Raw genomic sequence first — 27,367 nt, 5'->3', positions numbered from 1 at the left:
CATATCACAGATAAAGAAACAGAGGCACAGAGAAGTGACTTGCCCAAGGTCATAAAACCAGTAAGTGGTAGAGCCAGGATCTGTGCCCGGACAGTTAAGACCCTCGAGCCCATGGTATTAACCACAGTTATGATCATGGCTGAGGCTATAACGAACACCCTAACAGAAATAGTGGAGGTGACACCAATACCTGGGAAAAACACACATCCCCAAGATGTTCAAACGGATAAGAAAAACATACTGCAGAGGACACATCATTTCAAACCAACAGAGAGACCTGGCCAGGTATAAGGAAGTTATTCCAACTGGGGTTAGGAAAATAACGGGTGGTTTGTGGTTATTACCAATGCAGATCAGGCGTGGTCCTCTTGATTACAGTGGAGTGCTTTGAATCCTGTGACTTTATTTCTACAAGCCAACCAAAGCCACACATGACAGATAGTTGCATCTTTATTAGGGAAATTCTCCGGGTCTCTCTCCACTTAACTTTTGTCAGAGCGTCTGTATATTTTAGTTCTGCAAATGATAAGTTGACTTCTACTGGTGAATTTGAAAGTATTTCTGGGTTGGGGGTGCCCCGTGTTTCAGAGAGCAGGTGAATTCGGCTTCCTCGGACTGCTTTGCTTACGAATGCCCTGAAAGAATGGGGCTTTTTTTCCAGGCATTTCAGGAGTATGTAAATCGTGCTGCATTTGATGATGGGCAGATCAAGGTTAAACTCTCTGCTCTAGCACCGTAGTGGAACTTGGGCAACTTAGTGCACCCCTCTGAACTTTGATTGCCTGCTCTGTCAAAAGAAGCTGACGATACCTTCCCGAAGATTAAGTAGGGTGAGAAAAGCACGCCCATTTAGCTAACACTTTCGGGCACTTTACAACAATGAATGGCTGCGCTTGCTTTCATTTGGCTCATGATCTGTAAGTACAGTACGTGTGCTATACTGCATTTCTCTCTTTTTAAATTTGTGGTAAAATACATATAACATAAAATTGACCATTTAAACCATTTTGGAGTGTAGAGTTCCGCGGCATTAAGTACATTCACATGGTTGTGTGACTGGCACCACCATCCATCTCCAGGACCTTTTCACCTTCCCTCCCTAAAACTCTGTCCCATTAAACACGAACTCCCCATTTTCCCCTCCCTCCAGCCCCTGACAACCACCATTCCACTTTCTGTCTCCGTGAATTTGACTCTTCCCGGGACCTCAGAGAAGTAGAATCACACCGTGCTTGTCTTTTTATGTCTGACTTCTTTCACTTAGCATACCGCTTTCATCCACGTTGCAGCACAAGTCAGAACTCCATCCCTCTTTAAGGCTGAATAATATTTCATTGGAGGCATAGACCACATTTGGCTTATCCATTCATCTACTTGGGTTGTTTCCACCTTTGGGCTATCGTGAATAACGCTGTTATATATATAGGGGTACAAATTCCCTGCTTTCAATTCTTTGGGGTATATACCCAGACGTGGGATTGCTAGATCATATGGCAATTCTATGTTTAATTTTTTGAATCTGGGCGTCTTTTGTATACATTATTTGGAGTAGAAGAGGTGTTGAGAGGTACCCTGGGCGGTTCTCAGATGTTCCTACAGGACTGCCTCATCATCAGTCCCCAGATTAGTTCAAGGAGCTACAAGGCAGCTCCATAAAAGCAGGGGGCATGCTACTCAGTCGTTGGGGCTCTCTGTCGCCTGCTTCCCCCCCCAGTTACAGGTGACTGATTGCCAGAGCTGGGAAAGTAATCCCAAAGATATTAGTATGCAAACCAGAACAGGGAACAATGCGGTTTAAAACTGTTTCTCGACTGTTTTGCTATAGATACGTGTCTGAATGTGACACATATCCCACCCCGAACACCCCCTCCTCTCTCTGCTGGATGAGCTACGCCAGGCACATTGGGATGTGTTAACCCTTCCTGAACCACCATCAGTGACTTCCTCAAAGCATACGATGTTTCCGCAGCCCTGACTCTGAGCGGTGGTTTAGCTGGGAAGCTGCCAGTTACCGGATGACATCGATTGTTCCGTAACTGACAGACCCACCGGAAAAGTCTCATTATCACCAATAACGGGAGAACCTCATCCATATCACTCCTGTCAAGGCCGTCAGGTTGGGTCGTGTACGTATCCAAAGAGCGAGCTCAGGCATCACACACGAGGAGAATCCTGCACTCTGGTGACGCAATTTACCCATCCAGCCCCGTCCCCGCAGGGAAAGCTGCAGGAGAAGATCAGAAGTCACCGTTATTCAGAAACCAAACTCAGTATGCTTCTTTACGTTCCTTTAACCTGTTGCTGACCTTCGCAGAGAGAGGAGATTTTCAGAGGAAAAAGTGTTGATTTAGTGCATGAGCAAATGGCAGGAGGTTAGTAGATCCTAAGGAAATGGTTAGGAGGGAGCCCTCGGAGTCCTGGAAGTGTAGTTGGCCCTTCAATGGGCACTTGGCAGAGTCCCCTTCCTAAGCCACCCAGACAGGGCTCTCTAGGAAAATTACTTCTAGCTGCACTATCGGGGGTCTGCTTAGAGGGAAATATCACCAGGATGGTATGACCATCATGGGCTCTGGCAGCAGACAGACTGGGGCTTGCTTAATTATGTCGCATGGGGTAAATTACTTAACTTCTCTGTGCCTGTTTCCACATCAATGAAATAAAGAGAATGAGAAAAAAATCTACCTTGCTTTGGCCATTTATTAACTATATGGGCTTTGGTAGATCAACTCTTAATGAGCTAATCGGTAGAATAACTCCTGTCTCTAAAGGATTGTTGTGAGAAGAGGCAAATTTTAGGACAAGTCAATGGTTCACGTAGGTACTCAATAGTTATTAGACAGGACTATTTCAAGCTACCTTTCATCCTTTGGTGATGGATGGGGCATAAATAATCAGAATGTATATATAGAAAATAAAATTTGGACTCAAAAAGAAAAATATCTGTGTTGAGTTTACCTGGGGATGTTGCCACTGCCATTTCTGCCAGGATGTTTGAGTCTGAGGCCACCTCCCACACTAGAAGGCAGATGCCTTTCATAATCTGATTCTATTAGCACAGTGTCATGGTTAAGTGAGATGTCCCTGGAGTCAATAATCAGGGATCAGACCATGGCACCTCAGCTTCCAAGCCTTATGATTTTGAAGAATTTCTTATTCTCTTGTATTGTCAGTCTCCTGATCTGTAAAACAGGACAAGAATTGTACGTGTCTCAGAGGTCGTGATTAAATCCAATGAGTTAATACTTGTGAAGTGCTTAGAATGGTACCTGGAAGGGAACAATGGAAAATGTTTAATAAAAGTTAGTCGTGATAGTTACCCGGAAGCTTTCCTAAGCAACTACTACAGCCAGAGGGGAGAGGCGCAGCAGGCTCACGCTCACTTCGGTGCGCATCTCTTCCTGACTCTTCATTCAGGGACAGCACACTGCTAGCCTGAAATTGGCCACGGTGGGAGTTTTTACACCAGGAAAATTGGTGAACACCGCAGATCAGCCTCTCTCCCTTCTTCCTCCCCAAACCCGCTCATTAAACGTTTACCAACACACTGCTGGGCACGAGAGAACTCCTGGGGCCTCTAAGCCTGCCTTTGCACAGGTCCTGGGGCCAGGCGAGAACGGGGGTGCCAGAAAGGTCAAAGGCTGCTCTCCAATCAAGCTGATGGGGAGAGGCAGATACTCTGCCTCCCCTGACTCCCTAGTCTTCATCCCTACCCATCCTCATGGCGATGTAGCAGGCGCAGTATGTGTTGTCAGAGGAGATCTTTCCAGACATTCCTTCTACCCCTCCTACTTTTTGAATGTTCTCTTTAGTCAGGAGTCTTTCATTGTATGCCACAGAAACAAACTCTGGCAAACATAAGAAACAGAGACGTTCGGGCGCCTGGGTGGCTCAGTCGGTAAGTGTCTGCGTTCAGCTCAGGTCGTGATCCCGGGGTCCTGGGATCGAGTCCCGGGTCCTGGGATCGAGTCCCGCGTCCAGCTCCCTGCTCAGCAGAGAGCCTGCTTCTCCCTCTCCCTCTGCTGCTCCCCCTGCTTGTGTTCCCTCTGTCTCTCTGTCTCTGTCTCTCTGTCAAATAAATAAGTACAGTCTTAAAAAAAATACCCAAATGGTAACAAATGATGCACTCACGGGCTTCAAAGGGGGCTTGAAGTAGACAGTTTTGCACAGACAGGTGCCAGACAGCTGCAGAGAGTTCTGGTAGGGAACCCCTCCACTCCATCACCAGCCAGAATAAATAGGCTTTCAGCTTTCGGTTTTTTTCTTGCTTAAGAAGCAAAGTCTTAGGAGGAAGAATCCAGTTGACTGAGCTGAGACCACATGCCCACTTGTCGGTTATATGAGGGCGTCTAGATTTAGGACTCAATCAAACCACCCACAACAGGGTAATTTCCCAAAGTAAACCAGATGCTCTTGAAGCAATGGCCGCCGGGTGGCCACAACCATGACAAATGCTCCTTCTACCTGCCAAGTCCTCTGGGGGTGGGGGTGGGGAAATGTTTTGTGGTCCCTCTCTGCAAACGGGGTGCTATTGCCAACTGAACTTCACATGTGTGGTCTTTCACAGAAGGTGCTGGAAGCATAGATCGGCGAAAAACCCCTGAGGCCCGCCAGACTGCAGAACACAACCTCAAGGGACGAGCTGCCTGTCTTTAGCTTGAATAATCCCAAAGTTCATCGAGTTCAGGAGAGCACACTTCACACAGTGATCTCCACGCGGGCATTCTCTGGGGAAGGACTCAGGAACTCAATCGGCCCTTTTCACCTCCAATCTCTGCCCCCCCCGCCGCCGTTCCTGCCCAGAATGATTAATGCCATGATGGCTTTGATGACAGCTCCACAGGATCCCCAGGGACCTCTAATCTTGGGATGGCAACCCAAGGCTATTTGTTTCCTCCCAGGACCCTGACCATTTCTATGGGCACCAGCTAAGCCCTTGGGAACGTCTTTTGTAAACCTGTCAGAAGCACTTCGGGGCCTTGGTGTGCCTTTTCTAGTTTGAATTTCTTTTTCCTTCTATTCCTCATTGTGATCGATTTCAGAAAGGTGGTTTCATCCTCTTTGGTTCATTCTTTTTTTTTTTTTTTTTTTTTTTAGCAGCTCTGTAGATGATGGTCTTGTTTCTTTGACTATCTGGATGATCTCCCTTTATCAGCAGATTTCTGTGGCTTGTCTTTGGAGGCATATGCTAAGAAATTAGTTCAGGGAAGAATCATTAGTGAACCCCCAAAGACATGTGAAACTGGCTTTTCATAGGATGACTCATGGGAAGGGGGGTCAACAAGCAAGCTTCTCGTGAACTGATGTGACAGTAACACAGACAATGTGAGGTGTCTTTTTTTTTAAGATTTTGTTTATTTATTTATTTGAGAGAGAGAGAGAGCGAGAGTGCACATGAGCGGAGGGAGGGACAGAGGGAGAGGGAGAGAGAATCTCAAGCAGACTCTGAACTGAGCTCAGAGTCAGATACATGGCTAGACCTCACCACCCCAAGATCATGACTCAAGCCGAAAGCAGGAGTCAAGACACTCCACCGACCCCGAGCCACCCAGGTGCCCCAATGTGAGGTGTCTTTAAACACAATTATTAAACACGACTATTTTACTATATGAGTGGGTGGAAATGGGTAGAAAAGAAACCACTTAATCTGCCTGTGCCTTTACTTGTGTCCTAGGGGTCAATTCCTAATACTTCCTGTTTCTTTACTACGTGCTAGGCGTTTTTCTAAGTGCTTTACATGTGTTAACTCATAAAAGGTAGGTCTTCTAATTATCCCTATTTTCAGATGAGAAAACTGATGGTCAGAGAGCGTAAGTAAGTGCCCAAGGTCACAGAGTCAAAAAAATGGAGGACCCAGGGTCAGAACCTAGAATCTCTAGATTCCAGCTCTTTCCTACCAAGCTGTAGCCTCCCCAAGGGGCAGGGGTCACGTGATCCATCTCCTGCCCTCTGTGCCTGGCACTTGGGCAGCTGCCTGCTTACCTTTGTAGCCTCAAATCCCGCAATTCTCCTTCTGAGACCACACTCTCCAATCACACTGACCTTCTTTCATTTCTGAACAGCAAACTCCTTCTCTCCGAGCCTCAAATATGCAATTCCTTCGGATTGAAATGCTCTCTCCACTCCCTTTTTTCCCCTCTACGCTGGCTGACTTCCACTCATTGCTCTGATCTCTGTTTAAATGCCACATCCCTCAACCTCCAATGTGAGGTTGTCCCCTATTAATACTCTCATAGGGCCATGTATTTTCCTGTCATCCCATTTATTACAGTAATGATTTGCTTAATGTCTGTCTCCTCTACCAGGCTCGACACTCCAGAAGAGGAGAAACTATGTCTCCCGTTTGCTGACCTGTCCCCACCACCTAACACAGTGCTTGACGCAAAGTAAGCAGCCAGGAAATATTTGTGGAAAGAATAGATGCTCAGTGTCTGCTTGCCAAATAAATGAAGGCTTTGAATAAGGCAGGGCAACCAAAGATAGGGCTTAAGATGACGACTCCATTGTTTATTACACCTTATACCCAGGGGGTGTTATTCAAATTGTATAAGGAGCAATCAGAACTTGCTGTTGGTCTTAGTCCTGGGACACTGGTCCAAGAGACTTCCTGCTCCTCTAGGTGTTCATCTGTTAGCGGCTGGATCATGGGTGTAGGGCATTGTTCAGGAGAAGGACTGGGGTGTTTGGGAAAGTGGGAGAGGCTCTCTGGGCATTCAGGGCAGCAGGCATGTATCAACCAAACTGGAAGTATTTCAATAGTCTAATAACCAACATAACTGTACCGATATATACTGAACATACCTGAGCCATGAGTAATCACATGAGTAATCACCCAACCGGGATTTCACGTGGAGCACCGGCTTCTGAGTTGCTAAGTTTAAAGGCATTACGATAATTCGTATGGTATGAGTCATGCACCCAGGATCACAGCATCTGAAAGGGTACACACTTCCTGTGGAGTTGGGTCATGAATATAGATTAAAGGGAAACTTCAGATAGGTCTCCACTGCAAACACATGGAGGAAAACAGAGCCATTCAGCAACTTTTTTTGGAGGACATCTTTTATTAGCTTGATGCCTTGAGAAGTCAGAGATGCTCAACCTCTTCTTCATTAGCATTTTGATGTTGCTAATAGGTCCCGAGAGATGGTCTCACTAAATGATAAAACTGAACGTGCTGCCTCTTGAAGTGCAAGGTCGAGAGGCACGTGTGACGGCCAAGGTGTTGTTTTCTTCCCAAGGTCGGCAGAGCCTGGTCTACAGGGTCAAGCAGCCAAAGATCAAGTGGTAATGGCTGGACTTTGCCTAGTTGGGAGCTATGGTGGAGGCAGGAAGCTGACTGCAGATGGAAAGTCATTTTCCTTGAAGTTACCTGACCTTCCTTTAATCCTAAATGTACCAGGCGGAGGCCCAGCTCTTTTGCCTCAATTTGGCATCACTTCAGCTCAGATGCTGATTGAAGGTCAATCTGAGGGCCGGGTGTTCCAGGGGCAAATGCTGCCCCCTAGCCCTTCTACCACATGGGATTCTTTTTAACAATCCCTCCTTATCCGCCGTCTTCCCATTCCCAATCCTTGCCTTTCGTCTTCCCTTTTAATCATTTTCCTGGCTTATATCTCAAACTTGCCAGTGGCAAACAGAACAGAATTTGTTATTGACTCCTGGGTCACTTGTTTCATGGATTATTTCAGGTCCAATCCTATTAAATGTCTCCACTGTGGGGAAATCTTTCTGAATAACCAAATAGGGCATTTACTCCTCAAGTAAGGGACAGCTTATTGCAAGCAGAATTTGAGAGCAGGGTTTAGAAAGCGATCAGGTGGACTTTGTTTCCAGCAATAATGGCGAACTACATGACCTAAAAACCTTCCCTCTATAAAACTCCTATAAATGTTTTATAAAATATAACAAACATCTTTTTAAATGCATAGCTGAGCTCATCAAAATGTAAGGAAAATCCCCAGGGGGCCAAAACAAAGAGAGAATCAAAATTGGAGTGATAGGTGTGAACTGAAACTGGGGCTGCCCTGATTGTGTGCGTGTGTGTGTGTACGAGTGTGTGTGTATGAGTGTGTGAGAATGTGTGTGTATGAGTGTGTGAGAGTGTGTGTGTGAGTGTGTGTGTGATCTTTGTTATCAGGTGATTTGGGCTTAATATGCTTCAGCTGGGGGTGGGTGTGTGGGGAATTTGGATCTTTCCAACACCCTGAATAAAGCTAAGACCCTCAAAAAAATTCTATCCTTCCAGCAAAGGGCAGTGTGAGAAAAGATTGCTCATCTTAGCCTGAACTCTGGTTGGGGAAAATAAAAGTCTCTGGGAAGGCTCCTCCTGTTGTCATACACGTTTAGTATTTAAATTTACACTATCATCCAGAGCCTCAAATTCCAGGCAAAATAATTAATATAAAAGCGAGCCAATTTTGCCTTTTACCCTGGGTTGCCTGACACAAGGAAATGACATGTCTTGGGAAGGATGTATTTCAATCCAAACAAAATGGGAGCATCACAGGTAAAAGCTTGGATGAGCATGAGCTTACTCTCCAAAATCACAAAATACAAAGCTTCTGTGAGTCAGGTTGTCAGATTTAGGAAACAAAACAAAGCAAGACATTCAGGTAACTGAATTTTAGAGAAACAAAAAATAATTTTCTATACAAGCGTATCTCAAATATTGCATGCAACATACTTATACTAAAGAATTATTTATTGTTTACCTAAAATTTAAGGCTAAATTTAAATTTTACATGGCAACCCTATCTGTGCAAAAGTCAGGAGACACACAAATAGCAGGAGCAGACCACCCGGAACCCCAGATGCTAGAGTAATCCGATCTACACTTTCAAGGGATTGAATACATTAACTGATTGAATACATCTTAAAAACGTGAGAAAAGAAGAAAATATTAAAAAAATGGGAAGTTTTGAAAAAGAACTGAATACTACTTTGGAAGACAGTTTGGCAGTTTTTTACAAAAGTAAATTGCATCTTATCTCATGACGCAGCAATTGCATTCCTTGGTGTTTACCCAGAGGAGATAAAAGCTTGTGTCCACACAGAAATCTCCACATGGGTGTTTATAGCAGCTTTATTTATGATTGCCAAAAACTTGGAGCAACCAAGACGTTCTTGAGTGGGTGAATGGATAAATAAGCTGTAGAACATCCAGACAATGGAATATTACTCAGTCCTAAAAAGAAATGAGCTATAGAGCCATGAAAAGGCAGGGAAGAACCTTAATTGCATATTATTAAATGGAAGGATTCAATCTGAAAAGGCTACACATGTATGATTCCAACTATACGACATTCTGGAAAAGGCAAAATTATGGAGACAATAAAATGGGATTAGAGGGAAGGAAAGAAGTAATAGAAGAAGAAGTAATAGGCAAACACAGAGGGCAGTGAAACTATATGTTTGTATGTTACTATAATGGTGGATACCTGTCATTTTACATTTGTTTAAATCCATAGAATGTGTAACACCAAAAGCGAAACTTTATGTAAACATGTACTTTGGGTGATAATGATATATTAACATAGGTCCATCATTTGTAACACATGAAAACTCTGGTGGGAAATGTCTGCTGGGAAACTCTGGTTTGGAAATGGTGATAATGGGGATGCTATGAATGTGTGGGGGCAGGGAGTACGGGAAATCTCTGTACCTTGGCTTAATTTAGCTATGAACCCAAGATAGCTCTAAAAAGAGCAATTTCTTTTTTCAAAAAAGAACCAAAAATGGGGCACCTGGCTGGCTCAGTTGGTGGAGCATGCGACTCTTGATCTCAGGGTTGTGGGTTTGAGCCCCACATTGGGTGTAGAGATTGCTTAAAAATAAAATATTAAAAAAAATAAAAAGGACTTTTGGAAATAAAAATAAAGTAATTGAATTAAGAAAGACAAAACAAAACTTCAGGGTTGGATAAAATAGTTGCTTACACACTGTTGGAGAGAGAATAAGTGAACTGGAAGACAGATCTGAGAAAATTACCTGGAGGGCAGGGTAGAAAGATTAAGAGATGGAAAATATGTACTGGAACTTGGGCCATGGGGGAATAGAAAAAGATGACCTAACATATGCCCAGTAATATTTCAGGAAGGAGAAAATAGAAAGAATAAGAGAGATAAAATATTTGAAGAGATAATGACTGAGACTTATTCTAGACTGAAAAAAAAGACTCATTAGATTTAAGAAATACATCATGTTCCTATAAGAGAAAAACAAAAATAAATCCACATCTAAATACACCATAATGAGATTACAGGACACCAAAACCAAAGAGAAGATCTTAAAAGAAACCAATTACAAAAGACCAATATTAAGAAAAAGGGGGGAATGGAAAAAGAAAGGAAGACAAGAGGGAAAAACTAAAAGGTCCAACCTATTCTTTGGTGTTAGATCTATCTTTGAGCAGCGGCCCTACCTCTTTGACCTTAACTGCTTTGAGCCTTACTTTTCACATCTGTAAAATAAATATTCCATCCAAAGTTATCGTTGCTAATTCCCTGCAAAATGCCCAACACAAAGACTCATTTGTTAGTACGTGTTCATCAAAAAGGAGTTATTATTGACAGAAGTAATTTCCCCATGATAGAAATTCCTACAGCATAACCCCGCCCATGAACCCAACCTCAGGGTGATTAATACTTAAGTGTATGTCATATTGCAGAAAGCAGGTGCCATCCCTGCTGCAAAAACAAAAAACAAAACGAAAAAAAACAACACCTAAGCTTAAACCACTATCATGGGACTCAAACCTCCCTGCGATCTTGTCAACAGGACGTCTTCAGAATTACTATAAAAAAATCTCTCCTTTTGTAGTTTCCTTGTCTTCAAGACTTCTGTAAATTCAAAGATAAACCCAAGACCAACTTGTAAGCCTTCCTTGACCTCCCCCCAGAGCAGCTTACAAAGTCCTGCTACATGGTCTGTCGTACTTTCCTTTGTCATAGCATTGATCACATATTGTCTCTGCTCAATAACATTCCAGCTCCCTCAGTAGACTCTACGTAACTTGAAGGCAAGCACCTCACCTATCTTCCTCACCATTGAATCCACAGTCCTTAGGACATGAGCTGGAACTTTTTAGGAGGCACTTAAAAAGTTATTGTGTCTTCAAGAGAAAAGAAATTGGAAGTTAGGGATGGAATTCATTTACAGAGTTGCCGTACGTAAACACATGGTATTTTTCTAAAGTTGAAAGGGATTCTAGAGAACATCTAGTCTTCCCATTGCTTTTCCAGCTGGGAAAAATGAGGAGTTCCTCAATTCGTCTGAAAGTCTAGGGCTATTTATGAAATGGTGGAAATCAGACTCAAATCCAGCTTTGCCAGTTCCCAAATGGTATTGCTTATGTTCTATCGTGTTGCCTCCATGACCAAGGTCATGGCTGTGTAAGTGAAAGAAGCCAGGCACAGAAAGACAAATGATGTATGATTCCACTTATGTGAAATATCTAGACTAGGCAAATTCGTAAAGACAGAAAGTAGATTAGAAGTTACCAGAGGCTGGGAAAGGAGAATCGAGGAGTTACTGCGTAATGATGACAGAGTTTTTGTCTGGCGCGATGAACATGTTTTGGAAATAGATTGCGGTATGGTTGTATGACACTGATAATAGAATATCACTGAATTGTACACTTCAAACTGGTTAAAATGGCAAACTTTATGTTATGTATATTTTATCACAACTAAAAGAAAAAAGAAAAAAAGATCATGGCTATGGTCATAACCCGCTCGCCTTGCTTCTCCAGGCCATTGTAGACTGGGGACACATTCTTTAATGAGTATTAAAAAAAAAAATCATTGAGGGTAGGGTGTAAACAGGCAGAGATAATGCATGATGTGGGACCATCAAATTAAAAGTGACATTTCTCTATTATTAACCCACAATTTCTCAGCAAAGGAAAAGCTCTGAGCTGGCACTGGAAAAATACCAGTTCCATAAGCGATTTAATTTTTCTGGATAGGGTATAAAATAACTGCAAAAACCATAAAAGGTACCATATGGCACCAAAGAAAGGGGGAAAAGAGTTCTTTCTTGTTGTTGTTACTACTCAATGAACAATTAGTTCTCTATTCTCCTAAACACATTAAGGTGCTATTAAGAGAAAAATTTCAAAAGTGTCAAGAAGACATATCCTAAATGGAAAGAAAGTTGAAAAGATAAATAAAATGAGCATTCCTTTAGCTATATTTGGTGGAGTCCTGCAGAGAAAAAATATTCCAGCTGGGCAGCATTGAGACATAGTTTATTAATGCAGTTTCCCCCACAGCAGGACATAGAAAGAGAAATTGGTAAAACAGTCACATTAAAAAATTATGACTCCTACATCTGATCTTTATGAATACACAGAAAAGAAACTGTCCTCTTGAGTCGTCCTTGGGCCATGTTAAGGCAGAGATGCAAAGGATTTTTTTCCCCCTCCAAAGCCTCACAACAGCACTATTTGCTCACACGTGGTTGGAACAGACTGCAAGTTACTTTCCCCATTAAGGGAATCTTAAGGGTGTTTATAAGCAGAACTTAGGGAAGATTTGGAGCAGTTCTCCCAAATATATTTTGAAATAAAGCACTTCAGTCTTCTGTTTTTTAAAGAGTATACCAAATTGAAGCCTGTGTTCCTTTTGGGGAAAAACTGTAGTCAGTGATAAACTGGTTATAAATGGAATTCTCTGGCATCTTAGAGCTGGAAAGGAGCTTACCCATCATCATCTAATCCAGTGTTTTGCAGGGGGTAGTCTGTGCCCCACTAATGAGTTATGAAATCAGTTTAGAGGGTCACAGCTAACACTGGGAAGTAAAGGGAGAGGAAGGATAGACTAAAATTGAATTGAATATTAAAAGCATTTTGCATATACTGTTTTGAGAAACTTTTGTTTCAGTTGTATGCCTCTGTGTGTGTGTTTGTGTGTGTGTACATGCTGGTTCACAATGTAAAGTGCGTGCCTTACTGTGAGTTCTGGTCAAAAAAATGGGAAAGTCACCAATGTACTCCAACACTTTCTGTTCCAGGTAAGACACCTGGAACCAGATGGGGGGAAATGACTTTCTCAAGTGACATGTGAGTCAGAAGGAGGCCCCGGCTCTTGGGACTCCCAGGATCCTTAACATTCGACTCTAATGAGGGAAGCATACTTAGAGGTGGGTGTCAACTCATGCTCTGTGGTTTCCATACCAACCCTGCAGCTGGCATTCTAGTCCCTTCTGGAGCAATGGCTATGCTCCTGGATGAACTGGACTCCCCTTTCTCCTTCACTACTAATTCTGCCAACCTTTCACCATATAGCATCAGTGGGTCTGTGAGATGGAGCAGGTGTGTGGATGGACAAATAATCCACACTGGGGCTTGGATGATCCACGACTACTGGATAGCTCAGAAGGTGCAAAATTCCACAGCTCACTGCAGCCTGGAGTTGAAGAGCCACATGAGAAACAGAATCACAGCCTCCCGTGAAAAAAGAGGAGGTGCCTGTGACCACTCGCATAGAAGACATTCTCGGAAAGGAGACAACCAGCTGACAACTGTGGGCTTTAAGTAATTTCTGCCAGACTCATGCACTCTGGCTGGTCTTCCTGAGCCAAAATAGAAGCATGCAGAGAGTGTTCTATATAGCTGCAAAGATAAAGAAGGATTATGAAAGAGGATCCTGCCTGGGACCGAGAGTGCCTCTGATTTTGACTTAGAGGAGAAAGTGATCTCCCTCACCAAGAAACAAACACTTAAATTGCGTTTATTATGTGCCAGGCACTGTTCTGAGAATATTAACAAATATTTACTCATTTAATCCACATAATCAACCTTTAGGCCTTACAGGACTCTCCTAGCTGCAGCCGTAGGCAGGTTGAGAAGAGTTGAGATGTGTTAAAATAATGTGTTTTCCTTCCTGACTCGAAGACAGGAGGGCAAATACTCTTAATAGTGTAGAACTATGTCACTGATGAAGGGAATTAATCAATACTCAAATCCAGGGAGAAAAGGTCAACTGCCTACTTTCTCTTGGCAGAAGGAATTGGGAGGAGGATTGTTCTTGCAAAGAGTCATCACTTTTTGATGCTTTCTAGAAGTGGTGCTGGATCTGCAACAAGCCATTTACTTAAAAAAAAATTACCCTCCTATATTTAGAGGATAGCTGCTTTGGTGTGAGGCATCTGCTGGGGTGCAGAAACCACACTGGCAGGCCCATGTAGAGATCAAACCTGTGCCCTTGGCCTTATCCAGTGCTTTGTATAGTGGCGGGAGACGGTCCTTGGTACTTTGTTGAATTCATTTATTACACTTCAAACCCTGAACCTGACCTTGGAAACTGCTAGGTTTGGTTTTGATGATGAAAATTAGTTGGGGTTTACTGAGTGTAAGAAGGGCAAGAGGTTTTTTAAAGATGAAGAGGAAGTGAATTTTTTTTTTGAAGTACCTATTACATGCCCCTTATGTTTTATATGTTAACGTTAAATCCCACAATACTCTGATCGAATTTCCATTTCATAGATGAGGGAACTAAGTTAAATGATTTGCTGAAAGTAAATAGGTAAGGGACAGAATTCAGAATATAGTTTGCCTGCAGAATCCATTACTCTTTCCACATCATGCTGCAGCCTGAAAGTTTGGGTTTTCTTTTCTTTTTTTTTTTGTCATCTGAAAAATGATTTGGCCCTAGCAGTATTCACCGACCATGGCAAATCTTTAATTGATCTTTCCATGCCATAGCCTACCGATTATCCACGAGGAATAGCAACAGTTAAAGCCTGTTCTCTGTAATTAAGTCTGGTTCCCTTACCAACTCCACCATGTAATTAAACTTATTTCTCGAACAGGCAGATATGGTTCACTAAAGAATCTGAGAAGAGCCATTTAAATCATGCTTAGTTTCTTGCTTTGGGTTAATGGCCAAGTCTGGGCTCGGAACTGAAGTTTAAGAGGAATGTAGGGAATGTTGCTGGCCCAGAACTCACCAGGCTTGACTCTACACGGGAGTCAGGGTGTATTTCCTGCATGATCTGTGAAACTTATTTCTGCTCATTGTTTTCCTCGATGAACGTGTTGGGCAAAAATGCAGGTTGCTAAATATTTATCCTTTTCTGGGAACAGCCTTGGTTGGCTTAGGCAGCAAATCTTATATAGTTATCAATCATCAGAAATGGAAAATGCTTTTTGAAGGGTGTAATTATCAGAGGTCTCATGTGAACAGTCTTAAAAAAAAAGATATTTCCCGTATCAGTACATTCTGTGGCTGCACTAATGAAAAAATTTGGCTTATCCCACAAAGTTTATGGACTTTACTTTTTTTTCAGTTGAAATAAGATTTGACTTAGCATCAGGCACTGAAAGCGTAAGGATGGTATTAAATAGTGAAATCATACAGGCTGTGTTGTAATGCGGAGTGAGAAGGGGAACCCACAGAGATTCAATTATCTTCAGGAGTCTATAAAACCCTAGGCTCACAAACACACATCAAATAAATAACTATTAGAGTAACCAAAAGTTGCTTTGAGTTAAAAGTCATTAAATAAAAATAAGATAATAGGCAAGATCACTTGGATCCAGACATCAAATAAAACGTCAAGATGAAACACCGGTGGGTTGTAAAACAAACACAAACCAAACCCCTCTCTTCTTCTACCATGGGTCAAAAAAGGAGCTTAAGACAATCCGAAAGTATTTCTAAGTCTGCAGTCCCCAAAATGTAAGGATTCAAAGGTCCCATACAAAGTACTGCCCACTTTCTTGGTCTCACCATTGCTGTTCTAGGGACTTATGCAATTAGTACCTGGAAAAAAACCCAACACAACCTCTTAAGAGGGTTGGAGGAGTCCTGATCTCCTGGATGCAATGGAATTTATGCCAGGAGATTTTTTTTTTTTTTTTTTATGCCAGGAGGTTAAAGAGAACAATTAATTTACGACTTTCTCTGTTTGCAATATGTGCTCCACTTGTTATCTGTACATATTGTGATGCATGGTAATTACAATGCTGAAAAAAACGTGCAACACGTGCCCATTGTAGTTAGGCTTAAAAAGGGGGCATTTGTCATTTTAGTCTGCACATCTGGTTCTATCATATTTGCCAAATGATTAATATAGGAATATATCACAGTGAAATCCTTTTATATCACAGTTTTATTTGCCAGGAAATAGAATACTTTCCTTCCCTCTCCCTCCCCCACATTCTCTACTGAACTCTGAAATTTCCTGCACTAGGGTTCATTTGAGTGAACAGGACAGAGAAACTGCTCTTGTCTTTGTTCAATTCTGTTAGTTCCGGTAATCACAACTGGGATATATATGCATCCTTTGTTTTAAAAAGCACACACACAAGGGAGAAACCCTAAAGCTTATTCTAAAAGCAGGTAGGGCATCAGAGATCTCCCACAGTTAAAACCAGAGAAATTAAATTCTAAATTTTAAACTCCCTTTTATTGAAATATAAGTTTGTTTAGTATATTTACAACACACTTTATGCACATATATACACAGAAGGCAAATTTTGTCAAATAAAAAAGTTTTTCTTAATAAAAAACTAAAATAAAAACAAAGTAAAGTGCATGAAATTCATTTTCTTCTGGTGAACATCATCATTGTCAAAATTTTGGTCGGAGGGGAGGGGGGAGGAAGAAGAAATTCATTACTTGACTCTGCATACGGCCGGTCCTGCATTTGTAGCCTTTAGGCCAAAAAGACATGTGGTAAGGAACAAGTCAGACAAATTGTCAGGGTCTGGAGGACCCCCCCCCCCCCCCCCCCCCCCCCGGCCCGCCCCCCCCCTTTTTCCCCCCCGGGGCCCCCCCCCCCCCCCCCCCCCCCGCTCCTAACAGTGATCTCACCGTGAACGGTGCTGGAACAAAGGCAGAACACAGGAAGGGGGCTCCACCAGCCAATGTCACAGCCCTGCTCCGGGGCCACCAGCGCGGCGTTTGGGAGGAAATGCACAATTAGCTCAACGGCTCAAATAGAAGTTTTCCTTTTTCGGAAAGGGGAATGAGGGGGTCAGGGAATGGGATGCATCTCCCACGGAGACGGCCAGCCGGGGGCCAGACTCCGGCCGCCAGTTTCTTCGGATCCAAACTCCGTGCGGATGTAGGGCAGAATCCTTTTATAGGCTGGGCGGAGGGGCTGTTACACTTCTCGCCCCGGTGAGTTCGTCCTCCCCGAACTTTGAAAGGAAACAGCGCGAGGCTGAAAGGGGCAGGTGGGTGAAGCCGTGAAGTTTCAGCCTCCATTCCGCTGGGGCCGCTGGCTGGGCGTTGGCCGGTCCCAGGCGGTGGCCGAGGCGACGGCCCTTCCCCCATCATCCACTCCCCAGCCAGGGGTCTCTCCCTCTCTTCTTCCAGGGGACGCTAAGTCCCCGGTCGGCGGCCGTACTTGGCCTTACAGTGCAAAATGTGCTTGGCGAGGAAGTCGAGGCGGCGCTGCAGCAGCTGGGCGTGGGGGTCGGCGAGCGCGGCCAGCTCCGGGAAGCGAGGCTCGTGGCGCCGATAGAGGCGCAGCAGCCGGGCGGCCGCGTCCTGGCCGCGGTGCAGCTCCAGGACGCGCCGCGCTGTCCGCTCGCGGAACACGCACACCGACTGCAGCAGCGGCTCGTTATACTTGTCCCACATGCTCGCCACCCGGTAGCCGTGCACCAAGCCCGCCTCGTTGTCCAGAAAGACCAGCGCCCCGCCGGGGCCGCGGTGCAGGTTGCTGGTGGCGCGCTGCATGACGCGCGGGTCCCACTGCAGGCTGAAGAGGTTGCTGACGAGCCGGTCGAAGTTGGCCGTCAGATAGTCGAAAAGGATCAAGTCGGTCCACTGCACCAGGTCCACCAGCTCCGCCTGGCTGCGGTTGGCCAGCTCGCCCCCGGCGGCACGCAGGGGCCGCAGCTGGCCGTCCTCGGAGCGCCAGGGCGCGGGCACCACCACGTCCGTGAGGTTGGGCAGCCAGCGCGTCAGGCTCACCACGCTGCCCTCCGTCCAGTGCGCCGCACGAAGCTCCTCCTGCACCTGCGCCCACTGCGCGCCGCGAGCCTCCACCCGGGCCAGTGCCAGCGGCGGCACGTGGCGCTGGAGGCCCAGCAGGCGCGCCAGGTAGTAGGACAGGGCCTCGCCCTGTATCTGCTCGGGGTTGATGCCGTAGCGCACGCAGGCGCGGGTGCCGTCGGAGAAGCGGGCCAGCCGGTTGGAGCTGCGCCCGCAGCCGCCGCGCTCCAGGGCCACCACCCGGGCGCCGCGCACCGCCTCCAGCCACGCCGCCGCCTGCGACTCCGAGAAGCCGCGGGGCACCTGCTCCTCCAGGCCGCGGCTCCAGAAGACGCCCCCGTGCACCGCGGCGCGCCCCTCGGGCCCGGGCCGCCCGGCTGGCACGTGCCGCCCGCGCTCGCCCGGGGGCCTCCGGGCCGGGCGGTCCGCGCCGGCCGCCAAGGTGAGCAGCGCCCGGAAAGTTTTCAGGGAGCCGCCGCGGGCGTCCCGCGCCAGCGGCGGGGGCAGGGGGAAGCGAGGCGCGGGCCCCGGGCCGCCGCTCCGGGCCGGGCGCCGGGGGAGTCGGTCTTCGGGCGGCTGGGTGCGCGGCGGCAGGAGCCCGCCCCACAGCGCCAGCAGCGAGCCCAGCGCCAGCAGCCAGAGCCCCGCGGCGGCGGCGGCAGCGGCGGCGTCCCGCATCCTCCTGCCCATGCTCCCCCCCCCGGCCGTGCCGGGGCCGCCGCCGCTTCAAGCCGAGCCCGGGCGCCCCGGTCCCGGCGGCGAGGCGGGCCCGGCAGCGTACTGGCTCCGGGGCTCCGGGCGCCTCAGCCCCATCGCGGCCGCGGGGCTCTGCCCGGCGCTGGGAACTCGCCGCGCCGCCGCTTCCCAGCTGCTTTTGTATTTCGCTGTGAGACCCTCGGGCGGGCGCGATTCACAGGCGCCCGGACCACGTGGGAGCGAGGGGGATTCCCCTCCCCCTCCGCCGCTCCCCGCCCCTTCCCCTCCTCTTCCCCTTAAAGCGGCGATGGCTCCTTCCAAGCGGGAGAGGCGGCCCCACTTCGGTCGGGGACTTCGGGGCCTGGTGGAAGCCGGGCTAGCGGCGCCCGCGCGGGGGCGTCGGAGGGGGCGGCGCCGAGCCCGAGCGGCGCGGGAGAGGGAGGGACGCGGCTCTGGCCCCGGCGGGGATCGCAGTGGTCGCCCGGTCCCCTGCGCCGGGGCAGCGCCTGGCCTCCTGCAAAGTTCCGAGTGACCCCTGCCGCGCTCCGGGCGCCGCCAGGCGCGGGTTGGGGCGGGTTCCTTCGGCTCGTCGCTTTCCGACGGTGTGATTCACCCTGCCTTATGTAAATCCACGGGAAGCTCTCCGAGCCACAGAGACTGTGACTCCAGCCCGGTTAGAGACAACTTTGAACCGACACCCCGTTTTCGAGCGCGCCTACCACCGCGGGTCACTGCGGGCGCGTGCGCTTTGAGGTTGGTCGTTGCATCTTTCCCGAGGGACTCACGGGGAATTAAACCTCGCTGTGCAAGTAATAGAACACCTAGGCTAGCTCCCAGCCGTTCGTTTATCCGTTCATCGAAGCTTGGTCTCAGGGCAGTAAAACCCACAGAATCTCCCCGTGCTCCTGGAGCTTACGTTCCAGGGAGAGGTTCAGGTTGCTATGAGAACATTGTAACCCAGGATCTGACCTTGTGCAGGAGGGAGAGGTGTCAGAGATTCTCTCTCCAAAGAAATGATATAATTTTGCCCAGGAGGAAACTGAGGCGGAAAAGGCTTGCTCAATACGGCGGACTTAGCCAGTGCACAAACTAAATAAAATTCAAACTCGGACCTTCTGGCAGCACGCCACCTGATTTTCCCTCCATCAGGAAAGCTCATTATTTTTTATCAAGTTGCCAGCATTTTCATTTTTTTTAACTCACTGTCATTTAGCCACTTGATTCTCCAAATGTGATTTTCAATTCAAATGAAAAAAAAAAAATCCCGATATTACATTTGACTTGCTGGTTTAATGGTTTCAGGGAAAAATAAATGGTTGGGGGGGGGGGGGGGGTGGGGAGGGGGGAGAAAAAAAAAAAACCCAAAACAATGACAAAAGAAACCGCACTGTCTTCCAGCCACCTCTGGGTTCAAGCCACCAAGAAGGCTCTTGGGCAAGAATTGGCTTCCCCCTTCCCTCTCTGCAGGAGTGTGTCCCAGATCCAAACCAAGATTCCCAGGTAAGACGCAAGATTGGGGGTGGAGGTGGACTCCACCTCCTGGAAGCAGGAGTTAGAAATCTGTTTTTTTACATGTGTTTCTTTTCTTTTTATCCCCCATCAGGTGCACATGGGGGTTTTCAACTTTATTAGCTCATCAGCTGGCACCGATTATATTTTATTCTCCAAAGAATGAATGTTTAGAGTTACAGGGCAGACACCCTAATGTTTGTGGCTGAACAGAGGCATCAAAAGACCACATCTGGAGCCTTCTAGAGCTGACCCTGTATACCCTCAAGTGTTTCCATATTGGCTGAAGTGTGGAGTCTTTGTTGAATCTGTTCCACACCACGCAGCTGTATCATGCCTTTTTTATACATCTTATCTGATGCTGCGGTCACTATGGCTCCCATATGTAGGCATCAAAACATAGTAATTCATTAAAAGGTACTGTTCCTGCTCTGTGTAATCTCCTCACCCTCTATGTTAACCTAGAGGGCAGGGACTAATATTTCTTAACCTTTTATTTCTCTTACCACTTAACATAGTGTATTACACTAAATAGGTGCTCAATAAATTGAATTTGATTTTTTATCTTTTGGTTTAACTTCTGAGAATTTTTTTTTTAATGCAGTGCTTTTAGCTTGGGTAAACCGTGAGCAAGATTGCCACCTTGTGGGCATAAGTGGAATATCATCTAATTAGAGAAATGTGTATGCATGTTTAAGAGGATGATTCGTTATTTCAGCCAAATTCTGAGCATATGAGGTGGCTATCACAGCCTGTGACATGTCCTAGGTGCTATGGGGAAAGCCAAAGTAGTTGGTGTCTCTGTCTCTGAATTACAACGGATAGTTCATTGTCATTGTCTGAGGAGTTCCTCTGGTCTATTTTTCAGGGCTGCCTGGCACAGGGCCTGGCACTTAGTGAGTGTTCAATAACAATTTGCTGAGTAAATCATTGGAATGTTAATGAGATTTTCTGCAAGTGGCATGTATTGATTTGAAAAAAACCAACTTACTACTGAAAGATACAGAATAAGAACTTTCATTTTAGGGACACCTGGGTGGCTCAGTCGGTTAAGCGCCTGCCTTCAGCTCAGGTCATGATCCCAGGGTCCTGGGATTGAGTCCTGTATCAGGCCCCTTGCTCAGCGGGGAGTCTGCTTCTCCCTCTGCCTGCTGCTCCCCCTGCTTGTGCTCTCTCTCTCTCTCAATCTCTCTCTTTCTGACAAATAAATAAATAAAAATCTTAAAAAAAACTTTCATTTTAAAAGGAGAAAAATATCAGTGAAGGCTCGGCATAATGTAGGAAGAGGAAGCAGGTGACTTTCATTTTAGGAGGGCTGGCCTCAAACACAGATACTCCAAGTCCCAGAATCTTTCCATCATGTTCCTGATATTCATGAAGAAATTGGGTCTTAAAGAAGTTGGCTAAGATCTTACCTCTTGGAAGAGGGCCTGACCTTATCCTAGCCCTTTGCCTGCAGCCACAGGACCCAATGCACCATGTACCACGATGGGAAGCCCTAACAGAAGCTTGAGCAAGTGCACCGAAATACAGAAAAGCACCAAAGGACTAAAACCAAATAAAAACTAAAAAACAAACCCCAAGTGGAATGCCATTTTAAAGTAGTATTTGATTATTTTAGACAGAGTTAAAATATTGAACACGCTCGTCTGGTTTACCTGTAAGATGACAATGTTCCCACTTGCCTTAGGCTCCCAGCCTGGGGATGCTCCCCTCCTCCACTCATGGCCAAGCCCTGCGGCTCCTTGGGAGAGCACCGTTCATCACAATGTGCAACCCCTGGCCCTCCTGCCCTTCTGGCAGTTGCTTGGGGATGAGGGAAGGTGCTGCTCATCTGTCCCTACCTAGGAACCTGTTTTCACCTTGAAAACTTTCTAAACATGCCTCAGAGCTTCTCCCTGAGCCTCGACTTGCAATTGCTTCAAATTTTTCCATAGTCCCACTGGAAGAATGATCTGGCTCATTTAACAGTGCCTCCTGGGAAAGGGGGCAGGTGGCATTGAGCACTGGGAGCAGGGCAGGAGGCTCGGAGTTGGAACATGTCCCAAGTCTGACATTTCCACATTCTGGCTGTTTCCTTTCTGGCCGGTTGTTTCCCTTCTATGAGTTTGGGTTTCCACATCTGAGAAATGAGGATGATAAATCCTGCCTACCTCACACAGTTGTTAGGAAGTGCTAGCGAGACATTAATAAGCACTACAATGCTGGCGGCAAACACTGAGTGCTTATGATGGGCTTGGCACAGGGCTTTATCTGCTTCATCTGGCACACACACGTTTCCAACAAATAGGAATGTGCCCACTTTGCAGATGGGAACACTGAGGCTTAGCCAGTGACAGGCCCGCAGTCGTATAGCAAGTAAACAGCCAGGCTGAGATTCCAGAATGATGGAGGACAAACCCTTGGCAAAAAAAAAAATACTGGGAAAATGTCAGATAGAAAAAATTATTGCATTTAAGCAAAGTAGGCTTAACTCAGATTAAATTTTGCTTTGAAATGTTCTCAAAGGTTGCTACTAACTGAAACGGTTAAGAGAACGGACCCTCAAGCCAAATTGTCTGGGTTGAAAACTTCCCAGGTGTGTAACCTTAAGTAAGTTACTTGGCCTCTGTGTGCCTCAGCGTACTCATTTGGAAAATGCAGTTATAGTCTTATTGGTGTTACTAACACTGGCGGTAACAATTATGTAACATCTGATGATTAATATGAATTAATAGTAACAAGCCTTGTAGCTTATTGTGAGGATTAAATTAGTTCCTCTATTTTTTTTAAAAAGATTTTTATTTATTTATTTGACAGAGAGAGATATAGTGAGAGAGGGAACACAAGCAGGGGGAGTGGGAGAGGGAGAAGCAGGCTTCCCGCTGAGCAGGGAGCCCGACGTGGGGCTCGATCCCAGGACCCTGGGATCCTGACCTGAGCCGAAGGCAGACGCTTAACAACTGAGCCACCCAGGCGCCCCAATTAGCCCCTATATTTACAGTGCTTAAAAGACTAAGAGTTCATGCTTACAGTATTTGTGTAATTCTGTGCGTGAGATGGCCAGCTCTGTGACCCTGGGCAGCTTTCTAACTTCTCTGGGCCATAGTTGTATTATTTGGGTCTCTCTCCTCCCCACTCTTTGTCCCCCTAGGGTGTATTATTTTCCTGCTTGAGGATCATTTTCCTTTTCTTGGTATGTCTCTATTAGATTATGAGCTCAAGAATTGCTTAACTGATCCTGCCCTCACGTTCCTGGCTGTCAGAGGCAGGTATGTACACACCTTGTTCCAGGTAAATCCTACTGTACAGTTAGAAGGAGGTCAGGAAATGTGAGAGTCTCTGCAACTCGTCTGCCTGCCTGAATGAGTCCCACTTTTAAGAAAACACTGTATTTCTGGAAAGAAAGTCAGGGTTGACATAAACGTGTAATTTATGGTGAGACTAACATTTTTATGAACCTCTTTATTCCACGTAGCTCTCTTTTGACCTGCTTTTGAAAAATGTTCCTATAGCCACAGGTGTTAGAAGCAAGAATCTAAAGGTTAGGGCATTGGTGAATTAATTTAGTAAATTTGAAAGCCATTGCTGACACGCATCTCAGTCCCGTAGCATCATGCTCGAGTTACAGGGTGTGGTGGTAAAAATTCTGGGCTTGGCACTTAGGGACAGGAGTTTTCTTTCTCTGCTATAATTTAGTTCAACTGCCATTTTTTGTTCATATGTGGAAGGCCAAGAACTGGGCAGTAAGTGACGGGGCATCTGCTTTTCTCTCACCCTTAACGCCGTCGGGAGCTTTGATTGCCTATCTTCTCTTCAGCCTCCTCTTCCCTTCCTTCTTTCTGGCAGCTCTTCATCCTCCTTCCTGCACCTGGTGCTGGAAGCGAGGCTGGACCCTGATTGGGCGAAGCCAGTCGTGGTGCTTTCAGTCCTCTTGCCCATGTTAGGTTTAAGCATAAGCTTATGATACCTTTCTGGCCAGTGAGACCTGGAGTCCCCAGGGAGGTTTCTGGAAAAGATATGGCCCCTTTTCTCCGTGGTTCAGATCCAGATTTGAGGGCTTGGACTTGGGATAGTCACCGCATAACTACAAGGGGAGCTAAGTGGACACATTGACGGTGGCAGAGCAGAAAGATGGAAGGAGGAGCCTGGGTTCTTGGTAATGGCGCCAAGCCCTCAAATTAATCAACTCCGAAGCCACCCTTCCTCCGGACTTGCCACGTGGTTGAACGCACACTGAGCTGGGGTTTTGGTGTGCAGTCAAAAGATTCCTAAATGCTGTCCCTCTCACAGAGGAGCTTACACACCAGACTAGGGACGAACCCATAAGTAGATCTCTCCCATCACAAGGGTGCTCCTGGGCAGGCGGCACGGTGATGCCTTTAGGGACATGTGCCGTGCAGCCCGGCCAAGTCTTGCACTTACTAGCTGTGTCATCTTGGGAAAGTCACTTAACCTCTCTGGGCCTGTTAGCTCATCTGAAAAGTGGAGGCAATGACTGTACCTGCCTCATTACGTGATTGTGTGGTTGAAACGCACATGTAAGCCTTTAGTAAGTGCTCCAGCTATTACGGAAACATACACTACGTGAGAGCGTGGAGGAGGGGGCAGCAAATTCCGCCAGGGAAAGCCAGGAAGGCTTCACCAAGGACGCAGATGTGAAGCTGAGTCTTGAAGGGCAAGGGCGGGGGGGGGGGGGGGTTTGCAGGTCAGGCTTTGGGGGAGAAGGGCATTCATATGAGCAGAGGGAACCACAGGGGAGCTCAGCAGCCATGAGCCCATGGGCAGATTACCATATCTTTCAGGAGCTCCATTTCCTCAACCTTAACAGCACTTGAGTAGGTGGGATTAGCTTAATCCGCTTTGGATATAAGAAACAATTCGCAGGCCCCCTCCCTAGATTGAGAAGCACCAGGTTAGGGATTCTCCACGGCCCAACGATGGCTGTCTGCACCCAGCCTGAAGACATTCACTCAACAAACATTTCCCATGAAAGAAGGTGCTGCCGGCTGGCTTTGCTGCTTTCTTTGTTCGTCGCCACCCAGAGCTTTATCCAGCATGCAATTAGCCATGCTGCTCGAGCTCCGCTTCCTTGGGCCCCTGCACATCTCATCAGTCAGATAGAGGCTGAAGCTTAATTAAGCTTGTAAAGCTTGCTGATTTTCTCAGATGAAAGGTGGCCCATAAGCACCAGGTTTTATTTTGGTGGCTTCTGCCAGGAGTTATTATAAATAGGGCTTTGTGCACAGTGGCTGAGCTCTTAGGTTGATAATGTGTCAAGACCAATCGAGGCTTCCGAGAGCAGAGATATTATCATAATGGTTCCATCATAGGCGGTGGGTGTTAATGGAATGGGCCGTGGAAAAAAAAAAAAAAGAAAAAGAAAAACATAGTGCAGGCAGCGAAGCCGGGATAGAGGAGGCTGCCAGTGAGGTCTCGCCTGCTCCTGGGATCGCCATCATAATCATTAGCGTTATTAGCCTTGGAGTTATTCTTCTGCGGTCTCTTCGAGACCAGACTCAAACTCCCAATAAAAAATGGATGCTTTAACTCCAAATGAAAATATATTCTTCGCTGCTTTTTAAAATCCATTTACATTGAAATGATGGCCAGCAGGTAAGTAATTCATAAGTGGGGGCTCACTGCAGTGCAGACCGGAGTGTCAGCAGAACGGTGAGCAGCCTGAGTGGGAGATCGAGGGACTTGCAGCCCCGGGAAAAGTCATCACCGTGGGACTGAAAAGGGGCCAGAAGGGGTAACTAACAGGCGCTCGCTGGTGTCTGGTGGGGATCAGTGAATGGAGACGTAGCTTCACGTTTCAACAATGAGATGAGGGGAAGCCAGCTACACATTCTTCAGCAACGCAGCCCCTGGTTGGGAATGTGCCAGCCTCGTGGGCCCCGGCTGGCATTGCCTAAAGCCAGTTTTCTGCACCCCATAGGCGGACGATCGATAACGTCTGGTGGTGATGGCAGTCGAGATGATGATACAGCCGTGGTGTCTCCCTCTTGTTGGTTGAACCTGCCCCGCTCTTTCGAAGTTCAGTTCATCTCTATCCAGATTCCTATCCTGCAGTTTGGGAGGGTGCAGGGACTCCATTTCTGAGAGTCCCTGGGGCTTTGTTCCTCAAGCTTGTTCTTCTGCATCTGCTTCCTGCTTCTCTGTTTGTTGCCTTGACTCCAGCACACATTAACATGGCTGTGAAATTCAGTGTCTTAATCCCTCCCCCTCCACCAAATGCACTTGGACCAAAGGTACGAGTTTAGTGACTTTGCTGAAGATCTGCAGGGCTCCCCAAACTGGGGGTGGAGGGTGTCACATTGAGCTGTCCTTCCCCTCCTGTCTCTCCTCCTGCCCTTTGTGGAGAAACAGGCAGATTTCCCCTGAGTTTCATATAACTCAGGGCCACTCCTGCCATTCAGGCTTGCTCAGGACCTCAGGTTCCAGACTGTAAAGATGTCTCTCACGATCAAACTGGGAAAGGGATTCTGGTGGACACAACATCTCCAGGGTACTTCCTACGTGTAAGGCAGGGTGCTGAGAGCTTTCTGTGCACTTAAGCTGTAAGACCCACCCCATCCTGTCCCGGAGTTGTTATTCCCCCATTTCATTGATGGGAAAACTGGAGCATTGTGACAAGTAACACCTGGCTCAGGAGACTTCTGCTAAGTGGCAGAAGACGAATTCCAACCCTGGTGTGCCAAGAGAGCAAAGTTACATTCCCTACAATGGCCCATGGCCTCCTGGGGCTGAGAAGAGTCCCGGAGAGTTAGCAAAGAGGCCTCTGACTAGGAACTCGTCTCTTCCTTGGCACTGACACATTGCCTTTCTCCAAGCATGTCTGAAACAGGTGCTCATTTCTAGCTCTCTTTGGCTGCGTGATGGAGCCCATCTACTGGGAGATGGTGCAGGCTGGAAAGCTCCATGTGGTTGATATTGTATCCGGTGGGGTAAGAAAGGCTAGAAAAAAAGTGGGTTGACCTAATAGTCCCGCGGACCATACCATTGCTGTCTCAGGACCAGAATAGCCTGAGCATTGCATGCAAGAATGCCAACTGTAATTTCTCCTTTGGTTTCTCCCCTCCCAAGAGCCAACTCTGAGACTGCCACAGGGAAGCAGGCAGGTGCTCTGTGGGGCCGGGCATGTTTGTCACACAGCGGACAACTGAGACGTGCTCTTGAATATCTCTGGTTCCTTTTCATTTCAATGGAGGGGAAAAGGAAGCAAGAAACCT

The 27,367-nt window shown here is 46.7% G+C and overlaps 2 protein-coding genes across 3 annotated transcripts in view; one reads left to right on the top strand and one right to left on the bottom strand.

The window, feature by feature from the left end:
- Window positions 1-16,785: 16,785 nt before the first annotated feature.
- On the bottom strand, window positions 16,786-18,638 carry FJX1 (four-jointed box kinase 1). The gene has a single exon (XM_032413905.1). The coding sequence runs from the start codon at window positions 18,636-18,638 to the stop codon at window positions 17,331-17,333; it is 1,308 nt and encodes a 435-aa protein (XP_032269796.1). The 3' UTR covers window positions 16,786-17,330.
- A 1,421-nt stretch (window positions 18,639-20,059) lies between these two features.
- Window positions 20,060-27,367, top strand: part of PAMR1 (peptidase domain containing associated with muscle regeneration 1) — a 150,134-nt gene continuing 142,826 nt past the window's right edge. Inside the window, exons 1-2 of one of the 2 annotated variants that reach the window (XM_032413902.1) lie at window positions 20,077-20,144; window positions 23,344-23,404. The gene's annotated coding sequence lies outside the window, so the exon portion shown is untranslated. Of the gene's footprint in view, window positions 20,145-23,343; window positions 23,405-27,367 lie in introns of both variants that reach the window. The other variant, XM_032413903.1, reaches the window with a different exon arrangement.

The sequence above is a fragment of the Phoca vitulina genome, unplaced genomic scaffold (genome assembly GCF_004348235.1).
Source record: "Phoca vitulina isolate PV1807 unplaced genomic scaffold, GSC_HSeal_1.0 scaffold16, whole genome shotgun sequence".
NCBI lineage: Eukaryota > Metazoa > Chordata > Mammalia > Carnivora > Phocidae > Phoca > Phoca vitulina.
Note: the sequence above shows the minus strand (reverse complement) of the source record. Positions and strands in the feature narration are given on the sequence as shown.

Excerpts from the sequence above, each read along its gene's own strand:
- FJX1 (XM_032413905.1), bottom strand. The coding sequence starts at position 18,638 with ATGGGCAGGAGGATGCGGGACGCCGCCGCTGCCGCCGCCGCCGCGGGG.